Source organism: Coffea arabica, chromosome 2e (assembly GCF_036785885.1).
Source record: "Coffea arabica cultivar ET-39 chromosome 2e, Coffea Arabica ET-39 HiFi, whole genome shotgun sequence".
In the NCBI taxonomy this organism is placed as follows: Eukaryota; Viridiplantae; Streptophyta; class Magnoliopsida; order Gentianales; family Rubiaceae; genus Coffea; species Coffea arabica.
This window is the reverse complement of record NC_092313.1, coordinates 72867974-72889746: the sequence shown is the minus strand read 5'-3', so window position 1 is coordinate 72889746 and position 21773 is coordinate 72867974. Positions and strand designations below refer to the sequence as shown.

The following is a 21773-nucleotide window of genomic DNA, read 5'->3' as shown; positions in this document are numbered from 1 at the left end:
ATGGACCGATTATGTTAGTCCCCCATTGTTCAAACGGCCATGGCGAGGTGATGGGAATCATGAGGTTGGTCGGCTGGTGGTGCTCGGGGGCGTGATACTGGCAAGAAGGGCAACTGAGGACCATGATCTGTGTATCTACTCTCATGGTGGGCCAGAAATATCCCAACAACAGAGCTTTCTTGACGAGAATTCTGTAGCCGACGTGAGCACCGCAGAGTCCATCGTGTATATCTTGGAGGATCCTCTCGCCCTCCTCTGGTGTGATACACCGTAGCCACGGACCGAGATAAGACCTCTTGTACAGAAGATCTTGTTGAAGGGCATACCGAGCCGCTTTACGCTGGAGCTTTCTTGACTCAGCTCGGTCATCAGGGAGCTCTCCCCGACTGAGAAATCGGATCAATGGGCCCATTCAGGTGTCCCCGGGGTAAACGGGACACACTACTTCTTCTAAATATCCCGGCTCGGCTAGGACTTCCACGAGGACCGATCTGTTCAAGTGGGAGAACGAGGTGGAGGTGAGCCGGGAGAGTGCGTCAGCTCGCTTGTTCTGCGACCGCGGTATCCTTTGGATTTCAAAAGACTCGAAGTGTGCGATCATCTGGTGGACCTTGGAGAGGTAGCGGTGCATGACCTCTTCTCTGGCTTCGTATTCACCCAGTATCTGGCACACGACGAGTTGGGAGTCACTGTAAACCAAGATGTGCGTAGCTCCGAGCTTACGAGCTAACTGCAGTCCGGCAATGACTGCCTCATATTTGGCCTCATTGTTTGAGGCGGCAAAGTCAAACCTTAGGGCGTATGAGCACACCTCTCCCTGAGGGTCTTCGAGGAGCAAACCTGCTCCACTACCCTCACTGTTAGACGAGCCATCCACATGAAGAATCCACCGCTGAGGCTCAGCGGTGGCCGGGATGTTAGCCGAAGTGGGTTCAGTTACCTCATCAAAAGTGAGCTCGGCTATGAAGTCCGCGAGAGCCTGAGCCTTTATTGCTGTACGAGGCTCGTAAGACAGGTCGTACTCCCCCAGTTTGATGTCCCATTTAGTAAGGCGCCCTGAAGCTTCCGGGCGTGATAAGACTTGCCTGAGGGGTTGGTCAGTTCTCAGACAGACGTGGTGAGCTAAGAAGTAGGGCTTGAGCCTGCGGGCAGCGTGGATCAAGGCCAGCACAAGTTTCTCCGCTTGGGTGTTCCGGGTCTCTGGATCTCGGAGGACTCGGCTGACGTAGTAGACTGGGACTTGTACACCTTCTTCCCTTACCAGTACGGCGCTCACGGCTTCGACCGCGGCTGATAGGTATAGGAACAACCTGTCCCTTGGACGAGGTGAAGTGAGCGTTGGGAGGTGGTGAAGGTATTCCTTTAATTGCTCAAAGGCCTGTTGGCATTCCTCAGTCCAGGAGAAGCTGTCGGCCTTCTTAAGAACCTTGAAAAAAGGCAGCGCCTTGGAAGCTGACTACGATAAGAATCGGTTCAGGGCCGCCAACCGCCCTGTGAGCCTCTGTACCTCACGGATGGATCGAGGTGGAGACATTTCCTGGATCGCTCTCACTTTGTCCGGATTTGCCTCTATACCTCGCCTCGAGACGAGGTAGCCCAAAAATTTTCCCGAAGTGACCCCAAAAACACGCTTCTTGGGGTTCAACTTCATTTGTGTTTTGCGGAGGACATCGAGGACCTCCCTCAGGTCGGACAGGAAGGAGGAGGTCGTCTGGCTCTTGAGGAGGATGTCATCCACATAAGTTTCGACATTTCGGCCGATCTGGGCTTTGAAGGCTTGGTTAACCAAGCGTTGATATGTGGCCCCGGCATTCTTTAGTCCGAAAGGCATGGTGGTATAACAGTACGTGCCTTGATCGGTGTAGAAGGCCGTCTTCTCCTGGTCCTCTGGGCTCATTCCGATCTGGTGATACCCCTTGAAGGCATCAAGGAAGCAGAGGATCTCATAACCCATTGCCGAGTCCACCAAGGTATCGACCTTGGGCAATGGGTAGCAGTCTTTGGGACAGGCCTTGTTGAGGTCGGTGAAGTCGACGCACATCCTCCAGGCTCCCGTGTCCTTCTTGACCATGACCAGGTTGGATAACCAGGTTGGATACTGGACCTCCCGGATTATTTTTGCGGGTAGGAGCTTGTCAACTTCTTCACCAACAGCTCGGCTGCGATCAGAGCCGAGGTGCCTCCTTTTCTGTTTGACCGGTCGTGCTTGAGGGTCGACATTCAGCTCATGTACCATGAGGTGATGCGGGACTCCGCGGACCTCATTAGCGGCCCAAGCGAAGACGTCCCGGTACTCTTTGAGGAGATTCACCATTCCTTTCTTGACAAAGCCAGGCAGGCAGATGCCAATGCGGACAGTCTGATCTGGCTTCGTGGGATCCAAGGAGATTTCTTCCACCTCGTCCCCAGTTTCCAGCCTAGGGGGCTTCTCAGCTCGCTGAGGATCGAGGGAATCTATCGAAAGGATGTCTGACCTCTTCTCGGTCCTTCTATCAGAGGTTGATGGGGAGGCCGCTTGTAAAGTGGCGAGGTAGCACTCCCGGGCAGCGCAGACGTCGCTGCTTACCTCGGCGACCCCCGCAGGGGTGGGAAACTTAAAGCTCAGGTGGTACGTAGAGTACACCGCTAGTAAAGTGTTAAGTGTGGGTCGGCCCAGGAGCAGGTTGTACGGAGAGTCGGCTTTAACCACCACGAAGTTGACTGCGATGGTTCGGCAACGGGGGTGATGCCCCAAGGTCACTGTTAGGGTCACCATCCCTTCGCGATGCACAACGTGTCCCCCGAACCCTACGAGAGGAGTTCTTACCGGGGTCATGCGCTCCCTGGCCAGCTTGAGGCTCTCGAAAGTACGGAGGTACATGACATCCACCGAACTCCCTGGGTCAATGTAGACCTTCTTAACGATATAATTGTTGGTGAGTACCTCAATCACCAAGGCCTCATGACTGCTCGAAGCAGCAGGGACAGGATCGCTGGATCCGTAAGAGATCACTTCGGACAGGCGGGAGCTCGACTCGGCCTGATCCGGGTTAGCCTGCCTGTAGGTCCTCTTCCGGGAATTCTGGCTATCTCCTCCCGTCGGACCCCCGGCAATTGTATTGATGACCCCGGCTATGTTGGGTCCATACCCTAATCCATGACCTGAAGATCCGTCTCGGGGAGGCCTTTTTGTCTCCCTAGGATCCTCTGGAGGCCTGCAACTGCTTCTGGACGTTCGCCTTTCGTCTCGGCGTTGATCACCCCGGCTGTCTCGTCGGGGTTCATTACGTTGCTGACCTCCACCTCGACGGATGAACTGCTTCAGGTGTCCCTGCCTGATGAGGTTCTCGATCTCTCTTTTGAGGTCGTTGCAGTCCTCGGTTTCGTGCCCAATATTCCGGTGATACAGACAGTAGAGGTTCGAGTTCCTCTTATCTCTGCTGCTGAACATCTTGGGAGGGACCTTCCCGAGGTTGTTCTGTTCCATGACGGACAACACCCGGGATCGGGTGGTGTTTAGAGGGGTTAGCTCGGACTCTGGGATGGGCGGCTTCCCTTTGGAAATCCTGTCAAACACGCTACGGCGGTCTCGACTGGGACTTTGAAAGCCACTCCTTGCCCCCACTTCACTTCGGCCAGTCTCTTTTCCCCTTCGGGGATCAGCCCTCGGACGGGCAGCTTGGACCTCTTTCTTCATGCGGTTGAGGTCTTCGGCCTGTATGCCCTTCTCGACCTTCAACCACAACTCATGAAGCGTGCGGGGATACTTCTTGTGGATCCCCGTATTGAATACCCTGGCAACGAGCCCATGGGTAAAAGCAGCAATGGTAACTTGCTCATTGGGATTAGGTATCTGTACGCTCTCTTCGTGGAACCTCTGGAAGTACGACCGAAGTGACTCTCCCGGGTTCTGTTGCATGTTCAACAGATATGCCGAGGTCCTGGTCGTAGGTCGAGAGGAGACAAAACGGTGAAGAAATTTCTCCACTAATTCCCCCAGGGTTGAAATGCTCCTAGGTTCTAAACCCTAGAACCATTTTCGAGCTGTCCCCTGGAGGAATACTGGGAAGGCTCGGCATATGACGGGGTCAGGGATGCAATATAGGCGGAAGGCCGAGATAAAAGCATGAATGTGGTCTTCAGGATCACCTCGGCCATCGTAAGATGGTATCGAGGGGAGTTTGAAATTGGGAGGAAGCCTCTCCTCGTTGATATCATCCGTGAAGGGTGGAGCCCTCTGGTAATCCATCCCAGCTCTCTCCATGGGTCGAGGTTCCTCAGGTCGTCGGCCCAAGAGCCCTCTTGACAATGACCTGGTCAGGGAGGCTACCTTAGAAGTGGCCTTGGAGAATGCTTTCTTCGAAGCACTTCGGCTCAAGCGCCTCCCGTCAAACTCTTCTTCGGACGAACTTTCAGGGGATCCATCCGACTTCCTTTTTGATGACTCGGCCTTTTGCTTGCCTTGTCTCTTAAGATACCTCCCTAACTCCTCAAAGATGTTAGGGTTCTCGGTCACAAACTCAGCCATACGGGTTATGGCTTCTTCGTTTGCGGGCTGGATCCTTGGAGACTCCTGCCCTTCAGGAATATCTTCTTGTTGAGCCGCATTACTCTGCTCAGCACCAATAGTGAGAGCTTTCCTGCTCTTAGAACACGTAGGCTTCATCTTCTGATGTCTTCGCGTTTCCCACAGACGGCGCCAATTGAAGAGGTGAATTCTGACCGGCTGGAGTGAACTGAGAGCTGAAAGCACTGCAGCTGAAGAGGTCACAGCGGGCTTGGTCACCTGCTTAAATTACAAGAGGGGCTGAATCCCCCGGTAGAACTCCGAAGTTTAAGTCAGTTCGGGATTGGGAAAATAGCTTAATAGAGAGAATCAGTGTATGGTTTTTACCAGGAAATTTGGTCATCCCCTTTCTCAGTAGAAGCCTTGAGTATTTATAGAGGATGGACAGGAAAGAGGGACTGCTGGCACGGGTCCCTAGAGATCTGGCAGGGTCAGCGCATCAAGGTGATTTGATGGGCTCTGCGGAAAGGTGCGCCGGAACAGTCATGTGTCAGGCGGCGCATGTCAGAGCAGCTTTATCAGAGGTGTCAGAGGTCATGTTCCACAACTCCGGTTGTCAGGTCGTTATACTTCACTTCGGCTTTGTGAGGGAAAGCCTTGGCCGAGGCGGTAACTGGGCCGAAGTCAATCCACGATGGTGATAGGCCGAGGCGGTCGAAACCGAGGTACCACAGGACAAGGCCCCAGCGCTATCCGAGCTGGAGATACCCTCCTCAGTTAACAAAGGGAATAGCTAGGTTAGACAGGTTGAATCGCTTCTCTCATTGTAATTTTTTTTTTTTTGGAAGTTATTAATAAATCAATAGGGTTCGATGCTAAACTCCCAACACCATCAAATAGTTTTTTCAAGGAAAAACAAAAAAAAACATTTCAATTGGTTTTTCCAAATAAAAAAAACAAAGACATTATATCCGACAATATAAAATTAGTCATCGTCTTGTTTTTTATTTTTGTTTTTCCTAAAATTGTACATGTTTTTATTAAGTAAAATAATTTAGTTTAAATATTTATGTATATATCTTTTGCGGGCAGAAAGTTTTTTGAGGTTATATGTTCTTCGATTTGTCCATAAGTTGTATTCAGCAATATGTTATCTACAATTTCACATCTTGATGACCTATACAGTGAATCTATACATATTTTGAGATCTTAATCCACAAAATCACCTATTTAAGACATTGAAGTTATACAGAAATTAATACTATTACGAAACAACTAAATATGTGGATGTCCATTTGTATTCTCAAGAAGATTGATTCATGAATGCTCCACAAGATTCATTGGTACATTGAATGAATTATTTCAGTTCATTTGTAGAGCTATTCAATTGATGTACTTGAAGTACTAAATTCATGTACCTTTCATCTTGTATTACCAATATATAGAGGTATTGTAACCTCTCTTTATAACAAGAACAGGAATAAGAACAATCTTGATCAATTGAAATAATAGAAAATAGATCTCTATTTTCAATCTCTCTTTTAGCAGTTTTTTTTATTAGTTTTACAGTAAATTCCAAAAACTTTGAATTTCTAGATAATTTTAATTAACATAGCTCAATTATAAATACGAGTCCGTGAGTTGACCATCCGGCATCGATTATGATCAGTCTTTATTTATTTATTTTTTTCGGTCTTTTTTGGTTTAGTATACCTAATCTAGATGTGGGATTAATGGAGTTAATTAATCTTGCTTGAGGAATCCAACATGTGATGCACTTGTTATCTAGTCCGCGTCGTATAATTTATTTAAGGACTTCACTGTTCCATGTCAAAGGACAGGAAATCATAGAAGAAACCACCCATCGGAATTTAAGGATAGCAACATGGTAGTACAAGTAATCCTTCATATTTTCACTCTTCTTTTTGTGGGTTTCTCGCATTTTGGTTTTTTACAGTACATTCTTGATCAAATTTACGCATATTTTTTCTTTCAATCATCAACATCTATAATATTTTATTCGGGGAGGTTAGGGGAACCAAGTTGGGTTGTATAAGAGATTAGAGGGAAGGAAAACTCATCTAAATTAAGATGGATGCTCTGATACATCCTTCGAATTTTTTAAAGTAAAAGTGCAAGATTTTGAACCCGGACGACCTATGTACAGTTCAAGGAAGAGGGATTTTAAATCTTTTTTAGTGGCCAGCGTACCTAAGACAAATTGGTTGGAAATGCTAGTCATGCGATGTGCTGGTGAAATTTTGGAGCAAAAATAGATCGATAATGAAGACTAAAATACAATAATTGTTTAAAGGACTAATGTTATTGAGGACCGAAAAAAGCATGTAGTGAAAAGTTGAAATACGAATACTACTACCTCATTTTGGGAATTCAACTTTTTATGGAGACAATAATCATGTTGTTCTTTGGATCTGTCATATCTGTGCATGTCTGATGTAACTTTGCTATTGGTGCATGTCTGATGTAACTATACCAGTCGTATTATCTAAACTTACACTAGTCGACAGCCCAACTCAACAGAGGAGGGCGGCTAGAGGAAATAACATACTACTATACACCTTCTGAATCTAAATGCAGGTGCAAGGTTTTCGATTCATTGTTGGTTACTTATGTAACAATATTCACTGTATCTTTCTAGGTTTCTGAGCTTTTTTCTTAATATTTGGATTACACCAAGAATCCAGGAGAACAGAAGAGAACTGATGAAAGACTGGCACACGGGACTTGCCCATGAAACCTGTTACCATTACCAAACTGGGAACTCCATTACCTTTTTTTTTTCCCTCACTTTTCAATTTAATGTTCACATATTGCATTTATCTATAACCTGCTGGACTTAATCAATGCCTAAGCTAGTTGATGTTGGTCCATGTACCTGTCGGTATGCTTGTATCTGAGGGACGAAATTAAAAAAAGCAAAAAATCATCGTTAATTTTCGCAAATCCCGTCAAGGATGTGACCCTGGAATCAATAAAAGAAAAGGTGTTACGTACAATTGATTGTATGGTTCTTCTGATTAACTCAAAGATATATATATGATGACTCAGTACTGATTAATGGAATAGAATAATGATTTCTCTGCTTCAATTAACTCAATAAAAAAAGACCCATCTCTTGACAATTGGATTTGAAGTTGGCAATGCTGGAGGCGTTGTTGAAGTGTCACATTTTTTTAAGATGAAAGTCAACTAATTCTCTCATGGGGACTTGAGTTCAGATAGAGCTGTCTGATTCCTAATTTTCTACTAGGAGTAGCTGTCTGATTCCTAATTTTCTACTAGGAGTATTACTATTTCTTGGTGAAGAAGCCTTAGTTCATAAACTTCTTAATGAAGGAAAGATTTTCATTGATTCCTTTTGGATTTTTAAAGTGTTCTTTGTGGCACATCGTTTAGTTGTGGTATGTTGAAATTGACCTTCAAGATGATCCTCACGGTGTGACATATTGGCATACCTCATCAAGCTTTTTGGTCCAAATATGGCCTTTATAAATCCATGTGACTTTCACTGTTTGTTTGCTGATAAATTTGTTTAAAGTCCCACAAGAGTGTCCTAAATGGCTCATCAAGCTTTTTGGTCCAAATATGGCCTTTATAAATCCATGTGACTTTCTCTGTTTGTTTGCTGATAAATGTGTTTAAAGTGACACAAGAGTGTCCGAAATGGCTGAGTTAATTGGAAGAGATGATATAGAATCACTGAGAATCGAGCTCTCAGAGTTAGGAAGAAGCTTAAGAGCATCATTTCAGTGCCAAAACTCAAGTTTCAGCAGCAATTCAGCCTTGAGTAATGGAAGGGATGATAATCTTGATGAAGAAATTGCGCTGCAGTGGGCTGCTATTGAGAGACTGCCTACTTTTGAACGGATAAGATCAGCTTTGGTTGATGAAAATGGTGAAAATATGGCTGATGATAAAAGAAAACGGGTGATTGATGTAACTAAGCTTGGTGTTCTGGAAAGGCAGATGTTCATTGAGAAGCTAATTAGACATGTTGAGCATGATAACCTTCGTTTATTGCAGAAAATGAGAAAGAGGATCGACAAGTAAGGTTACACTCCTTTTAATAAATGTGATCTTCATTTGAAAGTAATTCACATGACTGAAAACAGGAAGTACTTTAAGAGCACCTAAATTCCACTTCTCTATCACAAATGTAGATAAAAATTTCTGCTGTTAATTTCATACCTTCATTAGTTTTCAATTATCAAGGATGAAGAGATGCAGTGTAAATTCAAAATTGCTTAAAGTTTGTTGGCCTGAGTCAACACGATTTGCAGCAAGCTAGTTTGAGGAAATCTGATGCTGCAGATTCTCCTTTCAAGCCCTGAGGGTTGATTAAGAGCTGTATTTCCTGTTCAGCTTTTCTGGCGTTAAAATTAACTCTATTTATCTTTGCAACATTGTTCTTGCAGTACTGGCATAGAATTGCCCACTTTGGAAGTAAGGTACAAGGATCTCTCTATAGAAGCAAAATGTCAAGTTGTGTATGGAAAGCCTCTTCCAACCCTTTGGAATTCTTTCAAAAGCATGCTTCTGGTAAGTGTTGCATTCTCTTGAAGTAGAATTGGAGGTGTCCGTTTCTGCTCTGAGATATAATTAAAAGCTTTGTGCAAAGTGTGCTGAGCTGCCAGTAAAATGGGTTAACAATAAGGTTCCCATGAACATTCCGGTGTGAATTGACCAATCTTTTGTTGTTACAATGTCGCTTCTATGCATTATGGGTCTTTTCATTACTTATTCTTACAGAACATGATTTATATTGATATACGGATTCGCACTTCCTTTTGCTTTCAAAATATGAACAGTGGCGTTGTTGCGCCTGTTATGTGGATATGACTCTGCATTTACTCGTATCTCTGCACTTATTAGGACTATTGAACAGTAGTATTTCTTCAAATTAATCTAAACAGTCGACTCATAGCTGCTTTTAAAAGCATTAAAATTCAGTTTGTTAATAAGATTATAATTGTTCTTTCATGCTTTAATTCCACTTCCCAGATTAGAAATCACAGAGAAAACAATAATCATTTTTTTTCCTTTTTTTCTTATTATTGTCTCTGTATTCTGTTTGTGAAAAAATGCATTATTTTTTCGAAGGACCTTGCAAGGATTCCTGGTTTAAAGCCACAAGAATCAAAGATCTGCATCGTTAGTGATGTTAGTGGTGTCATCAAGCCTGGAAGGTACACAATAGAAATTCCATTTTAATTAAGTGAGCACCATGTTGCTAAATTCCAATTTACATAGTTCTCTATCTTTACTGGATATGAGTCCAGTTCCAATTTTACTTCTGCAACTTCTTTTTAACTTGAAAATGAACCTGTAAACCTAGTGCATGATCTTCTACCCATACGTGATTGTTTGGGTACCTCTAAATCCTCTTTGTGGAGCTGGTCTTGTATGACTTTGATAGTTCCCTCAGTGGATAGGGTTTATTTGCATTACATTCATGACAATGAAACAACTATCATTCTAAAACCAAGATATACATCTATTGTACGTGCCATCTGAAGTTTGGAGTGTATTGTGAGAGTAAAACCTGAATTATGACTACGTTGTCAACTACTGTTGCATTGACCAATAGTTCAGGCAGGGGCTTCCTTTGTATGCTGGTCTCCCATTTATTCCCTTTAATTGCAAGCGTGAGATCTCATTTCATAACAAAGGTCAAATCTGTTATAGTCGAGCTTTTGGGTCAGTATTGACTAATAGACAAGAATTTCTGCCTGGTTAACTGATCATAGTTGTTCCCTACTTTTGAATCCTCTGGTATTCTCCTTTCTCATTCGTCAAAGCTGTTTCATTCATGGAATGGTTTCTCAGTGCTAACTCCTCAATCATGCTTCAAGAAAGGAGAAGGGGAGAGATTGGTCTCTTTAAGACCATCTCATTGCTCGTCAAATTAATTGTTCTGATATTTTGTAATTTGTAATATTCTTATTGCAGATTGACTCTTCTGTTAGGCCCTCCAGGATGTGGGAGGACATCACTTCTTAAAGCACTTTCTGGAAATCTTGATAAATCTCTCAAGGTCTTTCTCTTTCTCCATGCTTCATTGAGATGACTAGAGCTCTGGAAGAGATGACACTATCTTCTGATCTCTAATCCTTAGTGGTATTATAGAGCAAGTGTACAGAATGGATTGAACTTCAATAATTGCATCACCTGGGCTTGATATATGTGCACTTCCATGCACTGAATTTGGTCTACAGTTTTAAAGTTGAGAACTCAGCTGGCTCTTGTTACAACCTCTAGTAGTTGAAAGATCTTTAGAACTTAAAAGACACTGAAACACTGCCTTTTGCATTCTTTGGCAATTTAAGAGTTGATTGCACATTGAGACCATGAATTATGCTTGAATAGTCAATATCAGCACATTTAGCCATGTTTCAGTATATTAGTGAGGACAATGTGAATTCTCCTGTGGACCTTATATTGTCTAATGTCTTTATGAAGTTACACTTGGCATTTGCCTTTATGTTAGTTTGTGTTTTTCATTGTGACAGGTTAGTGGGGAGATAACATACAATGGATACAAATTGACAGAACTTGTGCCTCAGAAAACCTCGGCTTACATAAGCCAATATGACATGCATATCCCTGAAATGACTGTTCGGGAAACACTGGACTTTTCATCTCGTTGCCAGGGCGTTGGAAGCAGAGCAGGTATATTTCAGCACTTAGAAAATTATTTCTCTATCTTAAGTGTTACAGTGATGCAATGGAGCTGATAAGGTTCCCCACTTTGAAAGCAATAATGACTGAGCTGAGCAAAAGGGAAAAAGAAGCAGGAATTCTTCCGGATCCTGACACAGATACATACATGAAGGTAAATTTAGTGTAACTTACTTTTTTCAGACTGAAGTAGAATGTCTTTAAATCAAGAGCTCAAAATTCAGATGCAAGAAAGAATAAATGCGAGCCTAATTGGACTTGGATTGCCTCAAAAACAACTCATCAGCCTGCATAAATCCCATATTGACGTAATGTGCCATGACTTACTCCACAATCTGTCAGTTCTGGCTAGAGTGGAATGTCTTTAAATCAAGACCTCAAAACATCTCTTATTCGCAAGCTTTAGTTTTATTTTCAGAAGACAACCTTTCCGCTAAAAGTAATTCGAACAGTAACTGGCAAAACTTGGTTTAACCACTAAGGGAAGTATGATTTTGGTATTTTTTAGGAAACTTGGGTGGCAAAAATACTAGAGCTGACATGAGCCATTAAGAGTATGCACATTCACTTGACGTGGTTTACCTCTGCGGAATTCTGCAAGTCAATTTTTCACTATTTTGCTAATGCAATAACATAGTGGTTCTTACTTCCTCATTCAATTCTCTACTATAGCAAAGCGTGGGCCTGAATCTTTTTCAACTCATATGGATGGCAGTAACAAACTATCATTCTCGTACGAATGTCCATCCAAAAATTTCCTAGTCTGAGAGTATGAAAAAGAAATAGAGTAAACAAAATAACTGTCACTAAAACATTTTCTTAATTTCCTGCTACAATTATTTCTCATATTGCAGTTTTTAGCTTAATGCCATATTGATGGCCTTCAAGAACATTATTTTATCATTCTTGTACAGCTGATGGGCTTAAGTCTCATGTTTCTTTATCTCAACCTGATCTTACACAGGCAATTTCTGTTGAAGGACAAATAACAACTCTCCAGACGGACTACATACTGAAAGTACACTATCCTTCAACTGTTTTAGTCTTCAAATGCTTTACTCTAAGTCTTGAATTAAAAATGAATGACTAATGATGATGAGACCATGGATCTCTTTTCAGATACTTGGTCTTGATATTTGTGCTGATACACTCGTTGGAGATGCCATGAGAAGAGGTATTTCTGGTGGCCAAAAGAAAAGACTGACAACAGGTAACTTTATGGCCACTCTTAATCTACAGAACACTCACCTCATATGAAAACTGTGATGATTAATAGAAGAAAAAATTTTAGTATCAAGAGAACATTTTGCGACCACTTACTGTACAGGGGAGATGGTTGTTGGCCCTACAAGAGCTTTATTTATGGATGAAATATCAAATGGTTTGGATAGCTCAACCACATATCAAATAGTTGCTTACTTTCAGCAGCTTGCACATATCACAGATGCTACTATACTTGTATCACTTCTTCAGCCAGCACCAGAAACATTTGATCTATTTGATGACATCATCTTGATGTCTGAGGGGAAGATTGTCTATCATGGGCCTCGAACAAGTGTTCTGGAATTTTTTGAGTGTTGTGGATTTAGGTGTCCTGAAAGAAAAGGAGTAGCAGATTTTCTCCAGGAGGTGAGTTAATCATGTCTCCTCTTAATTTTCTTTACATCCCATTGACCAATTAGCTAATATTAATTAAGTTCTTGGTTCCATTGTAGGTTATATCAAGAAAAGATCAAGCTCAGTACTGGTGCAGAGACAGTGCAACGTACATTTACAACTCTGTTGATTTGTTATCAAGGAAATTTAAAGAATCTGTTTATGGAAAGAAGCTCAGTGAAGAGGTTTCTGGGGTATTTTCCAAGTCCAAGAGCCAGAATGATGCTATAAGCTTTACTAAGTTTTCCATTCCTAAATGGACACTTTTCAGAGCATGCATGTCGAGAGAGTATCTTCTTATGAAAAGAAATTCTTTTATTTACATTTTCAAATCTGTGCAGGTAAGCACATTGTTATCTTTGTGCACATAATCAAATCACAACCCAGTACCATAGTATTCAAAACAAAACAAGTGGTTTATATCCCCGCCAAATGGTTCTAATTAGTTTTGGATAAACAGTAATAATAAGAAGATACTTTCAATCAATATGATTCTTCCAATGGGTATTTCAAACATTCTCTGGTTCGTGAAGTATAATGAATTACATTTTGTGTGCTAAATTGTCAATTTCCTCATAATCACTTAATAGCTAACTGGGAAGAGATCGTTGTCTCCCTAGCTGCATCAGTGTACATTACCTTTTCCATTGCTATATCTCCTTATATGTATAATATCATTTACCACATGTTTCAGCTGGTTATAATTGCATCCGTTGCCATGACGGTATTTCTACGGACAAGAATGGGCGTTGATGTTCTCCATGCAAATTATTACTTGGGAGCTTTGTTTTATGCTCTTGTCATCCTTCTTGTTGATGGATTTCCAGAGTTATCACTGACTGTTGCAAGACTCTCAATTTTTTACAAACAAAGAGAGCTGTATTTCTACCCTGCATGGGCATATGCAATCCCATCTGCAATTCTTAAGGTTCCTTTCTCATTGTTGGAAGCTGTGGTCTGGACATCCTTGACTTATTATGTCATTGGATATACTCCTGAGGTTGGCAGGTAAATTGCGGTTACAAGAGTGCTTTCTGTAATCTGTGGGGTGATCCAGCAAATAGATTTCCAATTACTGAAGAATCATTATTGTTTATCTGACAGACCAACAATCTTTCATTGCAACTTTGTGCTAATATCTAGATTTCTCTACCAAGTTTGTCACTCAAATCATGAAAATGTGGAATCAAGTTCTGACTACTTAACATTACTTTACAGGTTCTTCCGCCAACTAATCTTATTGTTTTCCATGCACTTGTCGTCAATATCCATGTTCCGTTTCATTGCATCTGTCTGTCGAAATGTGATCACTTCCACAGCAGTTGGTAGCTTATCAATGTTATTCTCCCTGGCATTTGGTGGCTTCATTATCGCAAGAAGTAAGCGCTTAATCCTTTTCAGTTCATTTTTAATTGCAATACTTACTTTAGCTAGTAAAAGGTTGTTAACTTGTGGAGTTAAATGCAGCCTCAATGCCAGCTTGGTTAAGATGGGGCTTTTGGGTTTGTCCATTGACATATGGTGAGATTGGCCTTGCTTTAAATGAATTTCTTGCCCCAAGATGGCAAAAAGTAAGCTCTTTATCTCCCAGGTTCATTGCAATTTTACACCTTCTCCACAGAAATATCAGTACTTACTTTGGCAATTTCGTTAAATATATGTTCAACCGAATAGAGATTAAAATACATTACAGCCATCATTTTTTGTTTTTTTGGTGTTACATTTACAAGTTGTCCATTTAGGAAGATTAAAGGTATTATTGTTTGGGCTAGCATGTTGGGTACTCAAGGCACAGCTGTTGAACATTATCTTTGGCACCTGCATTTTCAAATTAAAGGCTTTCTTTTGACTGTCAGTGCAAAATCTTCTGACATGTAATGACAAATAATGATTTAAGTAGCATTTTTAGCTTGGTAAACTAAATTTTCTAATGGCTTAAAATACTTGCGACTCAATTAATGGTACACTTCTGTTTTTTGTGACATCTCTCACTTCTATCAGTTTCCTGCTTCAGTTTTCACCTATAATACATGTCAAGTTTGATGGTCTTCTATGAACATATCTTGATCATCTTTATTTTTTTCTTCCTGCCTGCTATCCTTACTGCAGTATGCGGATAACTGCGATCGCCTACAATTATTTGGTCATCCGCCAAATGGAACACAGTCTAATCTGCAATTCATTCTCTGATATAACTGCTTTTCGTTCTTGTTGTTGATAGGTTCTGCCATCATCAAACATGACAATGGGACAAAAAACACTAGAAAGTCGGGGGTTAAGCTTTGATGGGAAGTTTTTTTGGATTTCAGTTGGTGCTTTGCTGGGATTTGCATTGCTCTTCAATATCGGTTTCATTTTGGCCTTAAGTTTCTTAAATAGTAAGTTCATCTTTTCTGATGACATCAAGATGTAGAAGGGATCAACATCATCCACATGTTATTCACTGATCAAGGTGCACGCAGGTCCTGTTACTCGTGCTATCATTTCAAACGAAAAGCTCTCTCAAATGAAAGAAAGCAGTGAGCCCATTCGCACAGCCACTATGAAAAATTCAGAAAGCAATCCTAACACCACAACAGAATCTGGCAAAGGTCGGGCATTTTCCATTTCTTACATTAACTCTATCTTATATATGATTAATATTGTTATCTTTTTGGTTATATAGTGCACTAATTTAGTTCTTTTTACTCATTTTGCAGGAAAAATGGTTTTGCCTTTTGAACCCCTTTCTGTGGTATTTCAAGATCTACAATACTACATTGATACCCCAGGGGTAAATATGCTGCAACTCATCCAATTTTTCGGGCAAATGAGAATGATACAAGTGCATTACAAGTGTTAATAAGATGAATATAATTTGGCAGTATTGACACCAGAAAGCAGAGAATTTTAATCATCTCAGTTTTATTTCACTCTCAAATTTTAATTAATAAGGTACACTAATTTAAAGAACGAAGGAAACTTGGTAAATAGCAAAGAGAACGAGAAAGAATATGTCCTTATTTGCTTCTTCCCTGGTGCATTGAAGCTAAATGTGAATCTAATCATGCACTATCAACTGCAAGAAATTTAAAAAACATATCAATGATCTTAAATTCTTGACAATCAAATTGGTCTTCTTGAGTGTTTGTTATGCTGCTTATATGCAAAGTACTTACATTTAAAGGTCAAAACTACTTCCTTGTTCAATGTTCCGGTCAATCTATTTCATATTACTTCATAATTATGCAGTTGTTATTATTTCTAAATCATTGCAAGCAATGCAGGAGACAGATTGGATCGTAGCATAGTCATTTGCCTGAAGTAGGATGAATTTCTCTTAGTCATGCATGTTTACTGAACAATAAGAAGCACGATAACATGTTGAGCAACTTCATCTTCTAGTTGGCCCTCAAGTTAAAACTAGCCATGTTAGGAATTCGTTTCCTTTGAGGTTTACCTTTATAAAATTTTCATATGATTAATCTTGGCATCAAAAAAATGTTACAATGAGCACAATCTAGAAATTATTTACGGAAAGGATGTACGTACAACTTCGGTCGGAAATAACACTTGGAAGACTTGTTCAGATTTTACCATGACGCTCTTTTGGTTTGTTCAGTCTTTTATATACACTACAATATGTTTATATTTAGAGAACTAGATAATCTGGAGTTGTTTTCAGGGAATGAAGGAGCATGGTTACACAAAGGAAAAGCTTCAACTACTTTGTGATATTACTGGTGCATTTAGACCTGGTATTCTTACTGCACTTATGGGCGTTAGTGGAGCAGGGAAAACCACTCTTCTTGATGTTCTTGCTGGTAGAAAAACTAGTGGCTACGTGGAAGGAGAAATAAGGATTGGAGGATTTCCCAAAGTTCAGAGGACATTTGCACGAATCTCGGGTTACTGTGAGCAAACAGACATACACTCACCGCAAATAACTGTTGAGGAATCAGTCATTTTTTCTGCTTGGCTACGCCTGCATTCCCAGATTGATTCGAAAACTAAATCTGTATGACACTTCAACAAAATGATAGTAATAAACAAATAAATAAAGTTCGCTTTTTCTGTTATCTGCATACCGTTCCACTGACATTGTTGTGGCATCATAACAGGACTTTGTTAAAGAAGTCTTAGAAACCATTGAGCTTGATGGTATCAAAGATTCTCTAGTCGGCATTCCAGGAGTTAGTGGTTTATCAACTGAGCAACGCAAGCGACTTACAATTGCAGTGGAGCTAGTAGCAAACCCTTCCATTATTTTCATGGATGAACCGACAACAGGATTGGATGCAAGAGCAGCTGCAATTGTCATGCGGGCTATAAAAAATGTGGCTGATACTGGAAGAACAATTGTTTGCACCATCCACCAACCAAGTATAGACATATTTGAATCATTTGATGAGGTAAATGAAAACCTACGACACAGTAACTGAAATTTCATAGGATTTTATTTGAATATACTATCCAAGGAATATACTTGATGCAAAGCAAGGGACCAACTTTCTGTCTCTCCAGAGTTCTCTACTGAAGAACTCTTACTTGGTAAAGTTGGATGAGAGATTATAACCCTCATGAGTAGTTAAGAAATTATTCCTTCTAATTAGCTAAGGTTCAAATGAAGAAACACCAAGCCCTGGTATTCTGTTTGGGATTTTGAATGGCCGTCTCGCTTTTAGTTAGAATAATTCTTAAACATGTTGCAGCTACTTCTGTTGAAATCTGGAGGGAGCATCATATATGCAGGACCATTGGGTCCACAATCCAGTAAAGTTATTGATTATTTTGAGGTAATTTGTCACACAATTTTACTAAATTTTCAGTTTTATCCTTACGTAGTTAGCCATAAGAGGATTGACTTTTGACTGTTTGTTGAAATTTGTAACAGGGAATCTCAGGTGTGCCAAAGATAAAAGACAACTATAATCCAGCAACATGGATGTTAGAGGTCACTTCTACGTCTTCTGAAGCTGAACTTGATATAGACTTTGCTCAGATTTACCGGAATTCTACTTTGTACCAGTGAGTCTAACTGCCAAGAATAAGTCTTATAGGATTTGCTGCCATTTTAGGTTACTAAGATAATTTGTAAATGAAATGAATCATCTGCATATCAAATATTCTAGATAGCCATGAGAAGAGCTTCAACGTCAGAATCGGATGATTATGCAGTATGTATTAGACAATCATGGAGATGATGCATGTAGAAAATGCTTGCTAATGATGTCATGGAAGTGTTGGTATCGGAAGCTTCTAGTGTACATGAATGCCTAAATCTGCAACCGTTTTCTAGCATGTGTTTCTTGCTGTCAAATTATGCACTTGCGATCATATATTTGCCAGAATTTTACTATAGAAAGCAACTTGTTCTGCTTTTACAGTCCGCAAGACTTAATATGAAATAGTTCCTTATGAACTAGATTCTTGCCACAATTTTTAAGGGTGTTTGGTTTCAGTTTTTGGGAAGAAATAGAGATAGCATTCAGAAAAACATCATGGATTCCCCTATCTTGATTTTTACGTCATAGATGGCTTGAACACAACAAAAGCTTGTCTCGAACTCATTTTTCCATTACTTTCTTTACAGGGATAACAGACAACTAGTGAACAGACTCAGCATTCCACCTTCTGATTCAAAAGTTCTGCATTTCCCGACCCGTTTTCCACTAAATGGATGGGGACAGTTCAAAGCTTGCCTCTGGAAACAATATTGGTCCTACTGGAGAAGTCCTTCATACAACTTGAACCGCTTTCTTCACATGGTCTTTACATCTCTGGTATTTGGTGCACTGTTCTGGCGTCAAGGCAAGAAACTGTAAGTTGTATAAAAAAAAATATTTTGACAGGTTGTGATATATTTGAAGGAAAGTTTTCAGCTCTTGGATTTCTATTAATTGATAAATGGTAAAAAATCGATTCATCTAACTACGCCCTTGATTTGGTATTGTAACTTTTTTCGTCTCCCAACTATTGGTTTAATACACTGAGATAACTGTAGTACATAGTTTACTATGTACACGTATAACTTATGTCCAATAATCTATGCATGGATATTTCTGTCAAAATTAGTTCCAATCTAACCCAAATGAACAATTGGATTCTGGTCTGATCATAGAACTTAATCATATAATTTGGTTACCTGACTTAACCGGATTCTGATTTATCATTTCTTTTCCTTTTGCAGGGAAAATCAGCAAAGCTTATTTAACATTCTTGGTGCAATATTCAGCGCTGTATTGTTCTGTGGCATAAATAATTCATCTTCGGTTTTACCATATGTCAGCACAGAGCGCAGTGTCCTTTATCGAGAAAGATTTGCAGGAATGTATGCTTCATGGGCTTATGCACTCGCACAGGTAAATTAAATTTGGGAAACAAAAAAACAAAAATGAACCTGTTGTTTCAAGTTTACTGAAAGTTTTGCACAAACTTGCTCTCGCATGGTTATGTTTGTGCTTCAGTGAAAGTTATGTCAATTGTCAAGTCCCTCCAATATGCGGGTTTTAGGCTAATCATATATGTGGTTTTTAAGTTCAAACCGTGTTATATGCATGTTTTCTATGCTGAACATAAAGAGTAAGGAAAAGAATTCAGACATAAAGTTTATGGGCTACATATTAATGGAGCAAAGGCTACTTCATAAGCACTCACTTCCAAGTACTTGAATTTTTCACTTTAAGAGCAACTTTCTTCTTTAACAAGTACTTATTCGTTCAAGTTCGTATGTCAAATTTTGTAGGTAACGGTAGAGATTCCTTATATCCTTGCCCAATCCCTTGCCTATACAATCATCACATATCCCATGATTGGGTACTATTGGTCAGCTTATAAGGTTTTCTGGTACTTCTATACAATGTTTTGTACGTTGTTGTACTTCAATTATCTGGGCATGCTCCTGATTGCAATCACTCCAAGCTTTCCGGTGGCTGCCATTTTGCAGTCGACCTTTTATACAATGTTCAACCTCTTTGCTGGATTTTTAGTTCCTCGACCGGTAAGTACCATTTTCATCTCTAAGAACTTCCAGGAAAACCCAATTCATGATTAGTACGCTAATCCTCCAGCGTAGGCATCTGTGATATAACAAACTAGAACAAGGTGTGGAATTCTCCATAGTTGTTCTTCTTCTTTATTGCTAGCCTTGAGGTTTCTATTTCTTTAACTTGCAGCAAATTCCGAAGTGGTGGATTTGGTTTTATTATATAATCCCTACATCGTGGACGCTTAATGGTGTGCTCACTTCACAGTACGGAGACATCGAGAAGGAGATTGAGGTGTTTGAAGAAACTAAAACTGTAGCAAAATTTCTGAATGATTACTTTGGATTTCACCATAATCGCCTACCTATTGTGGCCGTGGTTTTGGCCTTGTACCCGATTGTTTTTGCAACTTTATTTGCATATTGTATAGGGAAGTTAAACTTTCAGAAGAGGTGAAATACACAACAATTTTGGGCTCAGCAGATCATATATTTGTAAGCTTAAAATGTAGCAATAACCAAAATAATAGAAAACTTCTTGTGTTATTCAAGAAGTTTAAATCTTGCTGTTTTTGCATAACACACTGTCCCTTTAAATTTTTCGTATAGCACTAGTATTTTTATTTCTTCTTCTCCATTTCTTTTCCTGTTTTGGGGGAAAATTGTTCTAGAAGAAGAAGAGGCGGACAGTGAGATGAGACAACAAAAAACTCGCATGCCCTCTCTAGGTTTTCCACGACATAATTATTGGCCTATATGTGGTTGTCATCGAAATAACAGAAAGGCTGGCAAATTCCTTAATACTTCTTGGGTCAGACACCAGTCTTCGCAGGGATGGGATTCAAATCATCAACATATTCACCCTCCTCCATTTGTGCTTTCCAGTGATATATACAGGAATCACGTCTTCGTTGAATCCTGATTTTCCTCCTTTTGAAGGCTTGCAATTTCTTTAAAACCTCTTGGATCATTGACATGTGCCGAATCTGTACAATAATAAAAACCTAACTACCACCAAAATCAGTCGACAAGCACTTCCAGGTACTAGAGCAGGGACTCTGGATGTGCAATGGGTTACTTGATTTACCCTGACTCTAAAGAGTTTGCTTAATCCGATATATCCAAAATTGATTAATTGACAGAATTCGCTAACTAGTCGACAGTGGCAAGTAGGGTCGTCTCCTCAGGGACTGGGGAAAAGTTCGTTCCTTTTCAAGTTAAGACGAACGGGGGTTTGAGAATTAATTGTTAATGAATTGTTGACTAAATAAATCAACTACGAAAAATAATTAATTGAGAAAAATAATTGGGAAAACTCTAGCCAAGGGTATACTTCAGAAATGGTTCAGGCAACTGATCATTGATTCAGATATAATCCTGACATTCACTAATAAGTAGGTTTTTAACTGCTGATACGATCTGACAGTCAGTCTCTTCTTACTTTTTCGATAGTCAATGTACGATCATTGACTATTTCCCTAATTTGGGAATAATCCTAGGTACGACCATAGAATTTAATTTCTCAATTGCATTAGGAACTATAGAAACGCTACTCTAATCAATAAACACGTTACGAGTGTTTATTTAAATTAGTTTGTACGTTTCCCTAACATAAATCTAATTATGCCAGTTGCTACCGGGACGAAAGTAATTCAACATTACGGATTCAACTACCCCCAATTAACAAATAAACTATGTGAATAATTAAATATTACGCAACTATTCAATCATACACAGTAGCTATAACCATTAAAAGCAAAAAACATACAAATACCAATGAATGAAAGAAGCAATTAAAATAATTTAGATCTCATAGTTGTATTGAACCAAATCTTCAGTTGCCTCCTTGACTAGAAGTATGAAATTAGTTCTCCATAAGTAGAAAACAAGTCATGCGAAAAGAATTGGGAAAATCAGTCAATTCTTGTCTCCAAAAATTCGATCAACAGAGAAAAAGTAAAAGACAAG

The 21773-nt window shown here is 40.2% G+C and overlaps 2 protein-coding genes across 3 annotated transcripts; one reads left to right on the top strand and one right to left on the bottom strand.

Annotated features, from left to right (window-relative positions):
* Positions 1–412: 412 nt before the first annotated feature.
* Positions 413–3898, bottom strand: LOC140036458 (uncharacterized). Its single transcript, XM_072077882.1, has 2 exons — positions 1508–3898; positions 413–1426 (listed from the first exon to the last, which is right to left on the bottom strand). The coding sequence occupies exons 1-2, from the start codon at positions 3896–3898 to the stop codon at positions 413–415; spliced, it is 3405 nt and encodes a 1134-aa protein (XP_071933983.1).
* A 3953-nt stretch (positions 3899–7851) lies between these two features.
* On the top strand, positions 7852–20440 carry LOC113733018 (pleiotropic drug resistance protein 3-like). 2 transcript variants are annotated; one of them, XM_072081006.1, is made up of 24 exons: positions 7852–8553; positions 8923–9046; positions 9608–9693; positions 10457–10541; positions 11017–11176; positions 11263–11339; positions 12150–12203; positions 12305–12395; positions 12630–12814; positions 12901–13182; positions 13536–13849; positions 14060–14220; positions 14309–14412; positions 15063–15219; positions 15304–15432; positions 15541–15614; positions 16506–16838; positions 16942–17232; positions 17533–17616; positions 17715–17848; positions 18414–18641; positions 19011–19182; positions 19566–19820; positions 19996–20440. In XM_072081006.1, the coding sequence occupies exons 1-24, from the start codon at positions 8171–8173 to the stop codon at positions 20260–20262; spliced, it is 4230 nt and encodes a 1409-aa protein (XP_071937107.1). In that variant the 5' UTR covers positions 7852–8170; the 3' UTR covers positions 20263–20440. The 2 variants fall into 2 exon arrangements, with proteins under 2 accessions (XP_071937107.1, XP_027114926.2); XM_027259125.2 differs by having other exon boundaries at positions 7853–8553; positions 12513–12814.
* The last annotated feature ends 1333 nt before the right edge of the window (positions 20441–21773 follow it).